The sequence below is a fragment of the Tursiops truncatus genome, chromosome 1, assembly GCF_011762595.2.
Source record: "Tursiops truncatus isolate mTurTru1 chromosome 1, mTurTru1.mat.Y, whole genome shotgun sequence".
Taxonomy (NCBI): domain Eukaryota; kingdom Metazoa; phylum Chordata; class Mammalia; order Artiodactyla; family Delphinidae; genus Tursiops; species Tursiops truncatus.
In genome coordinates this window covers 61,090,979-61,107,310 of record NC_047034.1, presented here as the reverse complement: position 1 = coordinate 61,107,310, position 16,332 = coordinate 61,090,979, and the positions used below count along the sequence as shown (strand labels likewise).

The 16,332-nt window shown below is 40.5% G+C and overlaps 1 protein-coding gene across 1 annotated transcript in view; it reads right to left on the bottom strand.

The window, feature by feature from the left end:
* ADCY10 (adenylate cyclase 10) overlaps positions 1-16,332 on the bottom strand; it is a 109,736-nt gene that overhangs the window by 44,434 nt on the left and 48,970 nt on the right. The window contains exons 15-18 of the mRNA XM_019952121.3: positions 14,058-14,250; positions 13,452-13,538; positions 8,718-8,992; positions 6,471-6,607 (exon numbers count right to left, since the gene is read on the bottom strand). Of these exons, the coding sequence (XP_019807680.2) occupies positions 6,471-6,607; positions 8,718-8,992; positions 13,452-13,538; positions 14,058-14,250 (692 nt within the window). The remainder of the gene's footprint in view (positions 1-6,470; positions 6,608-8,717; positions 8,993-13,451; positions 13,539-14,057; positions 14,251-16,332) is intronic.

The window sequence follows — 16,332 nt, the reverse complement described above, 5'->3', positions numbered from 1 at the left end:
AGGAACACTCCCTCTGCTATGATGCGAGGCCACCATCACCCTGACACCAAAACCAGACAAAGATGTCACAAAAAAAGAAAACTTCAGGCCAATATCACTGATGAACATAGATGTAAAAATCCTCAACAAAATACTAGCAAGCAGAATCGAACAGCACATTAAAGGGATCATACACCATGATCAAGTGGGCTTTATCCCAGGAATGCAAGGATTCTTCAATATATGCAAATCAATCAATGCGATACACCATATTAACAAACTGAAGGAGAAAAACCATATAATCATCTCAATAGATGCACAGAAAGCTTTCGACAAAATTCAACACTGATTTATGATTAAAAACCCTCCAGAGAGTAAGCATAGAGGGAACTTACCTGAACATAATAAAGGCCATATATGACAAACCAACAGTCAGCATTGTTCTCAATGGTGAAAAACTGAAACCATTTCCACTAAGATAAGGAACAAGACAAGGTTGCCCATTCTCACCACTACTATTCAACATAGTTTGGGAAGTTTTAGCCACAGCAATCAGAGAAGAAAAGGAAATAAAAGGAATCCAAATTGGAAAAGAAGAAGTAAAACTGACACTGTTTGCAGATGACATGATACTATACATAGAGAATCCTAAAGATGCTACCAGAAAACTGCTAGAGCTAATCAATGAATTTGGTAAAGTTGCAGGATACAAAATTAATGCACAGAAATCTCTTGCATTCCTAGACACTAATGATGAAAAATCTGAAAGAGAAATTAAGGAAACACTCCCATTTACCACTGCAACAAAAAGAATAAAATACCTAGGAATAAACCTACCTAAGGAGACAAAAGACCTGTATGCAGAAAACTATAAGACACTGATGAAAGAAATTGAAGAAGATACAAACAGATGGAGAGATACACCATGTTCTTGGATTGGAAGAATCAACATTGTGAAAATGACTATAATACCCAAAGCAATCTACAGGTTCAATGCAATCCCTATCAAACTACCACTGGCATTTTTCACAGAACTAGAACAAAAATTTCACAATTTGCATGGAAACACAAAAGACCCTGAATAGCCAAAGCAATCTTGAGAAAAAAAAATGGAGGTGGAGGAATCAGGCTCCCTGACTTCAGACTATATTACAAAGCTACAGTAATCAAGACAGTATGGTACTGGCACAAAAACAGAAAAATAGATCAATGGAACAGGATAGAAAGCCCAGAGATAAACCCATGCATATATGGTCAACTAATCTATGATAAAGGAGGCAAGAATATACAATGGAGAAAAGACACCCTCTTCAATAAGTGGTGCTGGGAAAACTGGATAGCTACATGTAAAAGAATGAAATTAGAACACTCCCTAACACTATACACAAAAAGAAAGTCAAAATGGATTAAAGACCTAAATGTAAGGCCAGACATTATAAACCTCTTAGAGGAAAACATAGGCAGAACACTCTATGACATAAATCACAGCAAGATCCCTTTTGACCCACCTCCTAGAGAAATGGAAATAAAAGCAAAAATAAACAAATAGGACCTAATGAAACTTAAAAACTTTTGCACACCACAGGAAACTAGAAACAAGATGAAAAGACAACCCTCAAAATGGGAGAAAATATTTGTAAATGAAGCAGCTGACAAAGGATTAATCTCCAAAATTTACAAGCAGCTCATGCAGCTCAAGATCAAAAAAGCAAATAACCCAATCCAAAAATGGGCAGAAGACCTAAATAGACATTTCTCTAAAGAAGATACACAGATTGCCAACAAACACATGAAAGGATGTTCAACATCACTAATCATTAGAGAAATGCAAATCAAAACTACAATGAGGTATCACCTCACACTGGTCAGATTGGCCATCATCAAAAAATCCACAAACAATAAATGCTGGAGAGGTTGTGAAGAAAAGGGAACCCTCTTGCACTGTTGATGGGAATGTAAATTGATACAGCCACTATGGAGAACAGTATGGAGGTTTCTTAAAAAACTAAAAGTAGAACTACCATATGACCCAGCAAACCCAGTACTGGCCATATACCCTGAGAAAACCAGAATTCAAAAAGAGTCATGTACCACAATGTTCATTGCAGCACTGTTTACAATAGCCAGGATATGGAAGCAACCTAAGTGCCTGTCAAATGATGAATGGATAAAGAAGATGTGCCACATATATACAACGGAGTATTACTCAGCCATAAAAAGAAATGAAATTGAGTTATTTGTGGTGAGGTGATGGACCTAGAGTCTGTCATACAGAGTGAAGTAAGTCAGAAAGAAAAAAACAAATACCATATGCTAACACATATATATGGAATCTAAAAACAAAATGGCTCTGAAAAACTTAGGGGAAGGACAGGAATAAAGACGCAGATGTAGAGAATGGACTTGAGGACACGGGGAGGGGGAAGGGTAAGCTGGGATGAAGTGAGGAGTGGCATGGAGATATACACACTACCAAATGTAAAATAGCTAGTGGGAAGCAGCCGCATGGCACAGGGAGATCAGCTCGGTGCTTTGTATCCACCTAGAGGGTGGGATAGGGAGGGTGGGAGGGAGATGCAAGAGAGAGGAGAAATGGGGAAAATGTACATGCATAGATGATTCACTTTGTTATACAGTGGAAACTAACACACCACTGTAAAGCAATTATACTCCAAGAAAGATGTTTAAAAAAACACAACAATTTAACCAAAATCCTTAAGATTATAACTTTCAGCAAGGTAATTTTTCATATTAGAAACTCATATGATTACAGTGATCCAGAAAAAATATGTTGAAAACAGATGCTCATAGTCTCCTTAAACATTAAAATATTGTACATAGCCTAAATATCCAGCCATAACACAGTGATTACCTTAAATATTACATAGCCATTATGGTACAATTGTTGAGGAATACTGAGTTTGGAAAATCTTCAGCTGAGTGAAATAGGATAGTAAATATACCATATGATACCAAAAAAAAAAAAAAAGGTGAAGTTTGAATAGTGAGCTTGCCTAGTCATTTTTCTCCCGGTACTCCAAAATGCATTACTTATTTGTCCCTCCAGTCACTCATTAACAGTTGAGTTGCAAGACACTGAAATAGGTGATGTGGAAATATGAGGGTGAACGTACTAAGTTCCCGACCTCCTGGAAAGATAAGGTATATACACAGAGAGCCAGACGACCAGACAGTAAACAAGTGCCACGTGAGTAGGCACAGACAGTAAGGGCTGGAGAGTTCATATCAACACAGTACAGACTTTTTATGCACCATAACCTGGGAAGGCTATAAATGTGGCTAATGCATGCTTCCAGCCCTCAAGGATCTTAACATTTATGGAGACAGATATCTAGGCAACAAATCATAATACAGGAAAAGTGACTTAATAAGATAATCTCCTAATGTGAGTCAGTTTTGTGAAAGAAATAAACTTGGTGATAGAGACTAACAGGAAAGTGCAGACAGAGGAAGGCCTTCCTTTAAGCAGGGCATGGTCAGAGAAAGTGGCTGTGAGGAGGTAACACCTGAGCTAAGGGAGAGAGGGAGCAGGTATGTGAAATGCCAGAGGAGAGGGAGCAGAAAGGAGCTCGGGTGCTGGAGGAGCAGAAATGTGGCTGGAGCACATTTCAGAGTATTGGTGAGGCCACAGAGGGGGTGGAAGGAAGCTCCCTCAGGGATCTCCAGTCCAAGGTAAGGAGTTTGGATTTCATTGTAAACTCAGTGGGAAACCACTAAAAGTTGTTTGGTTTTTCAAAAATTCTTTTATTTAGTAAGTTTCAAATTTATGAAAAGTTATAAGAATAACACTATATAGTCTTTATTCCAATTCATCTACTGTTAACATTTTGCTCCATTTTTTATAGCCTTTGTTCTCTCTATATGTACTTATTTTTTCTGAAACATTTCATTTGAGTGTTAAGTTGCATAGTTCATGCCCTTTAATCCCCAAATACTTTACTCTGAATTCCCCAAGAATAACAACATTCTCTTACGTAAGTAGAATATACTTATCATCTTCAGAAAATTTAATATTGATACAATAATTTACTGTCCATAATCCAGTTTTGTCAACTGACTCAGTATGTTCTTTAACATTCTTTTTCTTCTTTTTTTTGTAAACAGCCCAGATGTCCTCCAACAGATGAATGGAGGTATGTCCATACCATGGAACACTACTCAGCAGCTAATAAGACCAAACTATTGATACACACAACAACCTAGATAATCTCCAGAGAGTTACACTGAGAGAAAAACAAATCTCAAAAGATTACATATACAATATTATTCCACTTATAAAAATTTTTTAAATGACAAAATTATAGAAATGGAGAATTGATTAGCAATTACCAGGGGTTAAGAAGGAAGTAGGGGTAGGAGAGAAGTGGGGGGGTGGCTATCATAGGGCAATATAAGGGATCCTCATGGTGATGGAAATGTTCTGTATCTTGACTGTATCAATATTAATATCCTGGTTGTGATATATATATATATCTAACATCTTCATTGGACCTGGTTGTGATATTATACTGTAGTTTTGTTGATGTTACTACTGGGGAAAACTAGGTAAAGGGTATACAGAATCTCTCTATATTATTTTTTACAATGGCCTGTAAATTTATAATCACCTCAAAAAGTTTAATTAAAAAAAATCAATGAGACAGCAAAGTATTATTGTATTCAGTCACTTCATTTATACTCCAAGAGGTCCCCAGAATGCTTCCTGTGGTGTCAGACAGAGAGAAGGTGCTCAGTAGATGTTTGTTGAATGAATAAATAAGAAAGGATTTGAGTTGCCTTAACCCCCCCACCACCATTTTATAGCAGGTACCTGGCCATAAAGGTTGTGACTAATCCCAAAATACTAGCTATTAAATGGCATATGTGGAACTGTAACTCTGGACTCCTAACTTCAAGGCCAAAATTTTCTTTTGATTACATCTTTTTTTTTAACATCTCTATTGGAGTATAATTGCTTTACAATGGTGTATTAGTTTCTGCTTTATAACAAAGTGAATCAGTTATACATATACATATGTCCCCATATCTCTTCCCTCTTGCATCTCCCTCCCTCCCACCCTCCCTATCCCACCCCTGCAGGTGGTCACAAAGCACCAAGCTGATCTCCCTGTGCTATGTGGCTGCTTCCCACTAGCTATCTATTTTACATTTGGTAGTGTATACATGTCCATTCCACTCGCTCACTTCGTCCCAGCTTACCCTTCCCCCTCCCCATATCCTCAAGTCCATTCTCTAGTAGGTCTGTGTCTTTATTCCCATCTTGCCCCTAGGTTCTTCATGACCATTTTTTTTTTAGATTCCATATATATGTGTTAGCATACGGTATTTATTTTTCTCTTTCTGACTTACTTCACTCTGTATGACAGTCTCTAAGTCCATCCACCTCACTACAAATAACTCAATTTCGTTTCTTTTTATGGCTGAGTAATATTCCATTGTATAGATGTGCCACATCTTCTTTATCCATTCATCTGTTGATGGACACTTAGGTTGCTTCCATGTCCTGGCTATTGGAAATAGAGCTGCAATGAACATTTTAGTACATGACTCTTTTTGAATTATGGTTTTCTCAGGGTATACGCCCAGTAGTGGGATTGCTGGGTCATATGGTAGTTCTATTTGTAGTTTTTTAAGGAACCTCCATACTGTTCTCCATAGTGGCTGTATCACCTTACATTCCCACCAACAGTGCAACAGGGTTCCCTTTTCTCCACACCCTCTCCAGCATTTATTGTTTGTGGATGTTTTGATGATGGCCATTCTGACCGGTGTCAGATGACAGAAAGCCCAGAGATGATTACATCTTTATACTCTCTCTTTTCATGGAAGAGATGCTATCTCTTAAACCTTCATGGTCCTCTTTGTGTCAAAACATAGTTTCTTTCTTTCTTTCTTTCTTTCTTTTTATTTTTGCTAGAATATGATTTTTTTCTTCTCATCACTGCCATCTCTCTAAACAACTAGTATATCCACCACAGATATTTTCTTATCATTCACATTAACCTTAATCCTCTACATCCCAGCTTGCATCCTTACCCCATTCCCCAACCCCTACCCTTCTCCCTTCACTAAAACTATTTTCTTAAAAATTCCAACTGCCCTCTTTGTGACATCATATCAAAGTTCATCCTTCTGTATGTCTCTGTAGCATGAGAACCTTGTTGACAATTCACTTTGAGCTCTAATAATTTTACCTTTTTCCCAGATAACATCTACATCCCCCGTCAGTTCTGATTCTGGGCTTTAAGATTCTCCAGTGTTCTTTCATTTCTATTACACGTCTACATTCATTCTCCCAGTTCAGTGAGTCCCGGGCAATGTTAAGTTCTCTCACAATCTGGGATATCAAGTCCAACGTTCTTTGCCTCCCCAAAGCCTCTGACCCGTATAGGAAGCAGCCTATGGAAAAGCCCACCCTTGCCACTCTCTCTGCAGAAGGAGACAGGAAGAACCATCATTATGGGACTTACTGAACAGGTTATTCCAGGTCACACTTGTCTTCTCCTCAGACTCTATTGTTTGGAAAACGAGTACCCTGTGATGGTCCAGGTTTTTAAGCAATTCTTCACAGTAAATTGGAATCCCACAGCTTCCCTCGGCCAGGTACCTGTAGTGAAAACAACGCAATCTATTTATATCAAAGAACCATCTTTAAAGAAGTAAAAATATTTGCGTTTTCTCAATCACCTGAAAATAATCACTTCTCTTTCTCCATTTGTTTTGGTTTGTTTTTCATTTTTAGGGATTGCTTTTTCTTTCTTTTTTTTTTTTTTGCTCTACGCGGGCCTCTCACTGTTGTGGCCTCTCCCGTTGCGGAGCACAGGCTCCAGACGCGTGCAGGCTCAGCGGCCATGGCTCACGGGCCCAGCCACTCCGCGGCATGTGGGATCTTCCCGGACTGGGGCACGAACCCGTGTTCCCTGCATCGGCAGGTGGACTCTCAACCACTGCGCCACCAGGGAAGCCCTTTCTTTCATTTTTAAAATTACATAATAAACCATTTAAATCTTTCCGAAGTCAAAGCTATGTAATAAGGTACATCCTCAGTCTTGCTTCCCTTCCTCGCCTTATAAGTAAGCATTTAAATTAGTTTCTGGTTTATCTTTTCAACGTTTCTTTTTAAAACTATAGAAAATGCATACACGTATTTCACTCTCTTCTTTAGATAAAAGACAGCAAGTTATATATACTGCACACTAGGCAACCCCTTGTTTTTTCACTCAACAATGTATCCTGGTCATCCCTTCATATCAGTAGATCTTTCTTATTTCTCTTTATAGCTACATAGGGCTCAATCGTGTGGATGCATCCTAGTTTATTCTGACTATCCTCTTAGAGATGGACATTTGGATTGCTTTCAGTCTTTTACTAGTACAAATAATGCCTCAATAAAAACTGTGCCCATATGTCACTTCATATTTTTGTCACTATATATATTTTAAAATTTTAAAAATTTTTTAATTGAAGTATAGCTGATTTACAATGTTGTGTTAGTTTCAGGTGTACAGCAAAGTGATTCAGATATGTATATATATATATATATATTCTTTTTCAGATTCTTTTCCCTTATAGGTAATTACAAAATATTGAGCATAGTTCCCTGTCAGTATATCTTTGAGATAGGTTCCTAGAATTGGGAAGGCTAGATCAAAAAGTAAATGCATATATAATAAATGCATACATATATAATAAATACATACATAATAAATAAATAAATACATACATACAGAGAGAAAGAGGGAGAGACAGAGAGACAAAGGGAAAGAACACACAAAATTTATGCCCGCGGGCTTCCCTGGTGGCGCAGTGGTTGAGAGTCTGCCTGCCAATGTGGGGGACACGGGTTCGAGCCCTGGTCTGGGAGGGTCCCACATGCTGCGGAGCAACTAGGCCCATGAGCCATGGCCGCTAAGCCTGCGCGTCTGGAGCTTGTGCTCCACAGCGAGAGAGGCCGCAACAGTGAGAGGCCCGCGCACCGCGACGAAGAGTGGCCCCCACTTACTGCAACTGGAGAAAGCACTCGCATAGAAACGAAGACCCAACACAGCCAAAAATAAATAAATAAATAAAAATACAATTTAAAAAAAAAATAAATTCATGCCTAGAGTTATTTTAAATGAGACTTTGTCCAAGACATTTCTCTTCCAGAAGCAAAGCAACCGCATTAGAAAGAACAGATACAGATACCAAGGAGGCTTGTAAACAGCCAGCTAAGGAGGAGGCATTGTCCACGTTGTTAAGGGGACTGCTGTCAAGACCCCAGGAGAGGAGTCACTGAGAAGCTCAGAGAGCACTGACGTCACCATCTGCCATGACAGGGAACACCAGTACCAGACCACGTTATTGCCAGCGACTAAGACCTTGCTCAGCTGTGGGCTGTGGTGCTTAAGGCTTACCAGTTTGCCTTTCATGTTACTTGCCCGTGACAGTGCCCTTAGTCACTGTGGCTTAGAGTGAGTGTGCCCATAGCCAGCATGATGAAAGGGAAACAAAACTGATGTCCTAAGCAACGTCTGAGACGGTGTAACAGGGACCATAACAAGGAAAAGTGAGCGGCATCCATCCTATCAAGCATGTTCAGTGGCCCCTTGGAAAGGCGGGACCAGCAAGAATCCTGAAATGGCCGCTTTCAGACACATCTTAAGGAATCTGATGAAGCCTGGACCTGGAGAATGAGTGCAGATGTCAAGGCCTCAGGATAGAAACAGGTTACTCACGTGTCTAGTTCTTTGGGGATGCCCCTGACGTTGAGGTCTAGGCAGACCTTGTTGAGGATGTCCTTAGGCTGCACGGCTCCAAGGATGACATAGGTGGTGTTCCTGTTCTTCATTATGGCACGGGCAGCTGCACAGGGCATGTCAATGAAGGGAGACAGGGACATGATGATGAAGATGGGAACAGACCGGATAAGCTTCTCCATAAACCTCCAGGAGGCTGAATCGATAAACTGGCCTTCATCGATGATGAAAATAATCCTTTCCTCTTTCACTGTCTGGACAAGGTGGAGAAACACAAAGAAAAATGCTGTAGGACTTCAGGGGCTTTTTTTGTTTTTGTTTGATTTTTTGGCCGCACCGAGCAGCTTGCGGGATCTCAGTTCCCCGACCAGGGATTGAACCCAGGCCATGGCAGCGAAAGCGCCAAATCCTAACTAGACCACTAGGGAACTCCCGTGACTTCAGTTTTTTATACACATGTATGGGTATGCATGTGTATCCACCGAATTTTGTGAAGCTAAGTTAAATCTGTTCTTTCTAATAACTTTGCGTTAATTTAGATTCCGCTAATTGGAATCTGTGGCAATTGGGACGGAACTGGCTGGAATAGACTCTTACTTGGTCAAATCTTTGTGTAAAGATAATGTAAATATATAGGATAGATGGGGTTTTAGTCAACCTAAACAGCCATTACATAAAAATTACTGAGGTTTACTTCAAGTCATTCTAATCTATTGAAAAATGAAGGTCTCCTGGAAATACCTATTTGACATTTATTCAACCAACATCGATTCAACACATACTTACCAAGCACCCACTGGGCTAGGTGCTGGAGGCAGGCTGCTGAGAGAAACTCACCTGGTCCTTGCCCTGCCGGCAGTTTATGCTGTTCTAGCTTGAACTGCGGCACTTGTTACACTTCAAAACAGATCGTGTGTCCCTCTTCTTGTGTAGAGTACCTTTCCCTAACAAGTCTGAATTATTTATTTACTCATTAAGCATTTATTGTGCATCTGTTAGGGTCAGGTACTGTTTTAAGCACTGGGGATAGAGTATTAGACAAAATACAGAGCTTACATTTAGTGTGAGCCCCTGCATAGCGGGCCCTGCATTTCCATAGTGTAAGATGTCTAAATGGAGAAAACCTTCCCCACTCTTACTGCTCCAGACTGCCCTTGGCTTCTTTTGTTTCCCTCTGGGAAAAGATTGGGTTAAGCCGTTCTTTCCCTCTGCATGTTTTTATAAACTAGAGCAGCAAAGGCTACATTCAAATTTCAAATTTCAGAAGATGATCATTATAAAGTATTATAGCCTGCCTTATCACATATATGTAAGTCCCCTCTTACAGCCCCATTCTGTCACCAGATCGTTAGCTCTTCACTGACCCTGAGAACATTTTAATGAATAGGGGTTAGCATCCCATTGTTTTGTTTTGTTTTGTATTTGACTAATATCTTTAAAACTACGGGGCAGGGAATTCCCTGGTAGCGCAGTGGTTGAGAGTCTGTCTGCCAATGCAGGGGACACAGGTTAGAGCCCTGGTCCGGGGAGATCCCACATGCCACAGAGCAACTAAGCCCATGCACCACAACTACTGAGCCTGTGCTCTAGAGCCCACAAGCCACAACTACTAAGGCTGCAAGCCACAACTACTAAAGCCTGCACACCTGGAGCCTGTGCTCCACGGCAAGAGAAGCCACCGCAATGAGAAGACTGCGAATCGCAACAAAGAGTAGCCCCCACTCACCGCAACTAGAGAAAGCCTGTGCAGCAACAAAGACCCAACGCAGCCAAATAAATAAATAAATAAATAAATAAAACTACGGGGCAGTTAGAAATGAGAGTTTTAGTCATAGAATAGCCTTGTCAGTGTATTATTTGTGAATTGGGGAGAGTAAAGCAGGAACCAAAAAACCTACATGAATTCAATAGTACATCAATGGCGCCAGCTTCTTCACATTTAAAATGAGGAGACTGAAATATTACTCAGCCATAAAAAGGAACGAAATAATGCCGTTTACAGTGACATGGATGGACCTAAAGATTATCACACTAAGTGAAGTAAGTCAGACAGAGAAAGACAAATATCATGTGATATCACTTATATGTGGAATCTAAAAAAAAGGTACAAATGAACCTATTTACAAAACAGAAACAGAATCACAGATGTGGAACACAAACTTATGGTTACAGAGGGGGAAAGGTGGGGGGAGGGATAAACTGGGAGATTGGGATTGACATATACACACTACTATATATAAAATAGATAGCTAACAAGAACCTATTTTATAGCACAGGGAACTCTACTCAACACTCTGTGATGACCCATATGGGAATAGAATCTAAAAAAGAGTGGATATATATATATATATATATGTATAACTGATTCACTTTGCTATAGACAACAAACTAACACAACATAGAAACTAACACAACATTGTAAGTCAACTATACTCCAATAAAAATTAATTAAAAACATAAAATAAAATGAGGAGATGGAATCAGGTCCTCTCTGATGTGAAAAAAGCCAACACTTACACTGCACCTACTATGTTCCCAGCACTGCGTGATGTGCTTTCATAAATGAACTTATTTAAAATCTTCGTTAATGGACTTCCCTGGTGTTGCAGTGGTTAAGAATCCACCTGCCAATGTAGGGGACATGGGTTCGAGCCCTGGTCCGGGAAGATCCCACATGCTGCAGAGCAACTAAGCCTGTGCGTCACAACTACTGAGCCTGCGTTCTAGAGCCCATGAGCCACAACTACTGAGCCTGAGTGCCGCAACTACTGAGCCCACATGCGGCAACTACTGAAGCCCGTGCGCCTAGAGCCCGTGCTCCACAACAAGAGAAGCCACCACAATGAGAAGCCCGCACACCGCAACGAAGAGTAGCCCCTGCTCACCGCAACTAGAGAAAGGCCGTGTGCAGGAACAAAGACCCAATACAGCCAAAAAAAAAATTTTTTTAATTAAAAAAAAAAAATCTTCGTAACATTCATAGGAGGTGGCACTATTGAATCTATTTACTAAGAAAATTTAGGCACAGAGAAGTTAAACCACTTGCCCGAGGTCATACTGATAGTAAATGATCCAAAGATTGTTGTCATAGCACAGAGTCAAAGCACAGCTTTACTCATGGTTTCCAACTAGGTTGTGGATTGGAACCAACTGAGAAGTTTCAAAACAAAAAGAAACAACTAAACAGATTCCTAGGCCCCAACGAAGCCCTTTTCAATTTGGGGTAGAATTCACAAATCCATATATTTTATGAAGCTTCCTGGACACTTGTGATGCAAACAGTCCAAAGTCTGACATTTAGAAACTACTGATATAGCCTTATTTGCCTGCAGTGGAGAAGAAGGAAGTTGTATTATAAACTTACACAATGCCACAGACTTGAATTGTTTATTTATTATGTGCCAGACACTCCGCTGGTCAGTAGTGATACAAAAATGAGAAAGAGGCTCCCTTTCCTTAAGAAGCTCACAACCTCCTGAGGGGGAGAGACGCATATATAAGTAGCAAATCGCAATACAGTATGGAAAATACAGTAAGAAAGATGTTCAAAGTGTTACAGAAACACAGCAGAAGAGGAATTAGTCATGCCTTGTGATTTGGGGGAGTTCTCACTGAAGAGGTGACACTGAATGATGAGTAGCATTTCTCCAGGTTTAAAAAAAAAAAGTTTTTTGGCTTTTATCTCATTAGTATTGAGAATTACTTGGATAGTATAAAGTACAGGTTGGAGCGATTTGCATACACTTTGGCAGTTGTATGGAGGATGAATTGGAGTGGAGAGGTATGAGGCACAGAGATTAGTTGGAAAGCTATGGAAACAGTCCAGGAAGAGAAAGAGGCTGAACTACAGTAGGGAACAGAGGACAGGGAGATTCCAGAGTCAGTCTGAGGTAGACATGGTAGGACTTGTCAACTGAGCAAAGGTAACTTTAAATGATGTGTGAATGAATTTGCTATTGACTAAATCAAGGGTCAGGATCAAGATGAGGGAGATAGGGCACTAAAGTAGGGAAAAAAATGAATTTAGTATTAGACACTGAACTGAGTGTGAGTCCCCATACCCAAGTGGAATATACAGCTCTTGGAAATATAGTTTTGGTGCTTATACGAGAGCTGAGGAATGGGATATAAAGTTGGTGATCATCAACATATAATGGACAGTCATGATATTATTCAGAGAGCAAAAGTTAACATTGGTTGAGTGTTTCCAATGAAAGAGGCACTAATATAGGTTTTACACATAATCTAGTCATTTAAACCTTACAACCCTGTGAGCTAGGTACTATTATTTCCTCATTTTATAGAAGGTAAAGTAAAAGCATGGACAGGTTGAGTCACTTGATCAAGGTTACCCAGGTAGCAAGTGATAGGCCTAAGGGCTCAAACCTTGGTAGACTGATTACAGAGCCTATATACATAACCAGTTTGATAGACTGCATCTCATACAGAAGGAGAGAAAAAGAGGACTGGTTTTAAGGCGAGGCCAAACTCCCAGGAGTAATGTTAAAGGACTCCTTTTAAGCACAGCTAAATTCTGAACAGACTCATAGCTCGAGGTTTGGAAGGATGGAGGAAAATGAAACACTTTGGGTTAAAGCTTTCACATACTTCCATGCTTCTTGCCATTGGCGTCTAAACCCTTGAGGTCACCTGGCTTTGCGGTGAGACGCCCAGTTTCCCCCTCCCCATTATTTGACCTATAGACGCTCTTACTTGCTCCAAGATCTTCATAAACAACGCTTCCAACTGCTTCTGCTTTCTCGTGGTGCTCATCCTGGAAACCTCTCGTGAAATAGGGAACTGTATAAAGAATTATGAGAATATTGAGTATGGGCAAATAGCAGGGGGAACTACTAGTTGTATGACTCTGGTAATTCACTTTACTGTTCTGTGCCTTAAAATCCTCATGTACTAGGTAATCCATAACATCCCTTCCAGCTCTGATACTCTATGTCATTGAATCTAATAGATACAGGAAAGAACAGGGCACATTCTTGTCTTTGCATTAGCAGTCACCTGTGGGAGCAGAGTGATTTCGTGCCCTGGACTAGCTAGTATAGTATAGCTATGATGGGAAGGTGAGAAAAGAAATGAATCAGCAGGTGGATATTTGGGTTTTCTTGAGTCTGGTACCAATATATCTCAGGAAGGTGGCTCATTCAAGGATTGGGAGTCATTTCCTTACCACCTGGACGCTGCAGATGAGAAAACAAGAGGATAATAAAGGCCAAAGAGATGCAAAGTCATAAAGCATCAGGGAGGAGTGGCCACATCTGCCCCTTCACTATTTCTAACAGGAGTCTAACACTAGCTAGTTACCTGCACATGGAAAATGTCATTAAGAAGACAATGGAACTTTTCATCCAGCAGTAACTTGACTTTATTTTGAAGGTTGGTCTGTCGTTCTTTATAATGTTTGCAAGTATCCAGACCTAGTACATTGGCCATGAGTATCTGGATGGTATAAAAATTCTGATGGAAGCTGATCTTAGTCAACGCAATAGCAATAGTCCTGTTTATAAGAAAGTCAGGAATCAGAGTTTTAAAATATATTTTTTGAAAACAATAAAGGTTGAAGGAAAGCCCTGACTCCTCATATTCAGTTGTAATGACAGATTTCCCAAGCTATCTGGAAGCTGTTCTTTATTGGAGGTTCAGATACCCTCCCTTATTCCACTATGCTTCTAAGCTCTGTAAATGTATCCTAGCTATCCCCTCTTCTCTAGCCCTACCGCCAATGCCTGGGTTCAGGCCCTCATACTCTCACCTATACTCCCTAACAGCATACTACTACCCCCGTCTAGCGCCAAGACTCTCTGAATGCATCACCTTTATGGAAGCCTGAAGCACCTAGGGAGATGCAAGTCTAGGTTAAGTCTAGACTCCTTCACGTGACATATAAGCCTTTCCAAGTCCTCATGGTCATTTCTTGCCACTCTCTGCCCAGCAGTCTACCCTCCACCAACAACAAACCGGTGAGTGTTCCCTGTACATCCAACTGTTTCTTCTCTTTATGCCTTTGCTTTCCTCAGCCTGGAGTGTTATCACTTCTCACAGTCCCTCCTAATCCCTCATTTCCTGTTCATTTGTATATCTCAGCTCAGGAGTAACCTCCTGGAAATCTTCCCTGATGCCCTCAGGTTGGATGACATACCCCTCTTTCTCGTAGCTTTTACAGTACTCTACTGCGTGCTTCTATCACTGTCCTCACCACATTCTATTTTTACTGTCATCTCTCTTTCCTTCTCTTTTGTGAGAACTCCTTGAGGGTAGGGATCAGATATTATTGGTCTTCAAGGCTTTGCAACTTGTTATGGATTCATTTATGCACCCCTCCCCCCCCACCAATTCATAGGCTGAAGTCTTAGCCCTCAGAATGTGACCTTATTTGGGAATAGGGTCATTGCAGATGTAACTAGGTAAGTTAAGATGAGGCCATACTGGAATAGGGTGGGCCCCTAATCCAATATGACTGTCTCTTTATAGGAAGGGGAAATTTGGGGGATTCCCTGGTGGTCCAGTGGTTAGGACTCGGTGCTTTCACTGATGTGGCCCAGGTTCAATCCCTGGTTGGGGAACTAAGATCCCGCAAGCCACGCAGTGGGAAAAAAAAAAAAGAAGAGGGAAATTTTTTGGACACAGACAGCACACATGGAGAACATCATGTGAAGATGGAGGCAGAGACGGGGGTGATGCTTCTACAAGCCGATGAACACCAGTGACTGCCAGCAAGCCACCAGAAGCTAGGAAAGAGGCACAGAACAGATTGTCCCTCACAGCTGATGGAAGGAACCAACTTTACGCCACCTGGATCTTGGACTTCTACCCTCTTGTACACCGAGATAATATACTTCTGTTGCTTAAGCCTCCTAGCTTGTGATGCTTTGTCATGGTAGCTCTAGCAAACTAATATAGCACTAAGTTCCTGGAACATAGTAGGTACTCAGTAAGTGATGGAATAAATGAGTGTCTTCTGGCTATTTTGAATTATCCTTTCAACAATGTTAAAGATATTTTAAAACTAGTGTTTCTCAGGCCTGGCATTAAAAAAGAGTAGAAACATAGCTAAAAATAAGATTAATAAGAACTTTCCCTAACTTAAAGCCTTTAGGTTAGATGGTGAAAGGATGTGAGACACCATTACCATTGTCTTGGTCATCACCACTGTTACTGAATACCATACCGTCCACCTCCATGAGATGGGTTGTCCCAAAGAGAGCCCTCATGACATTCCTTATATGAAAAGAGACAAACAGCATGAGGTAAGTGCATCAGCTCTGCCTTCCGAAGGAAAATCCAGAGGCCTTTCATTCTCTAACCATACGCTCAGGCCTCAGTGGTTTGAACTAGTGATTCCCCGTCGGCCACATGGATAAACTTACGTATTTGTTCTGCAAACCCAATCTATCCTCAACATTTATACCAGTTGTTCTCAAACTGTGCATTAGGAAACTTAAAAATATCAGTGTCCAAGTCCGTCCTGGCATTAAATCAGGATCTCCAGGGGTCAGCCCATCTTCATTTTCTCAGTTTGATATGTTTATCGTTAATTACTTATCTAGCACAAGGGGCATGACACCCAATAATAACTGAT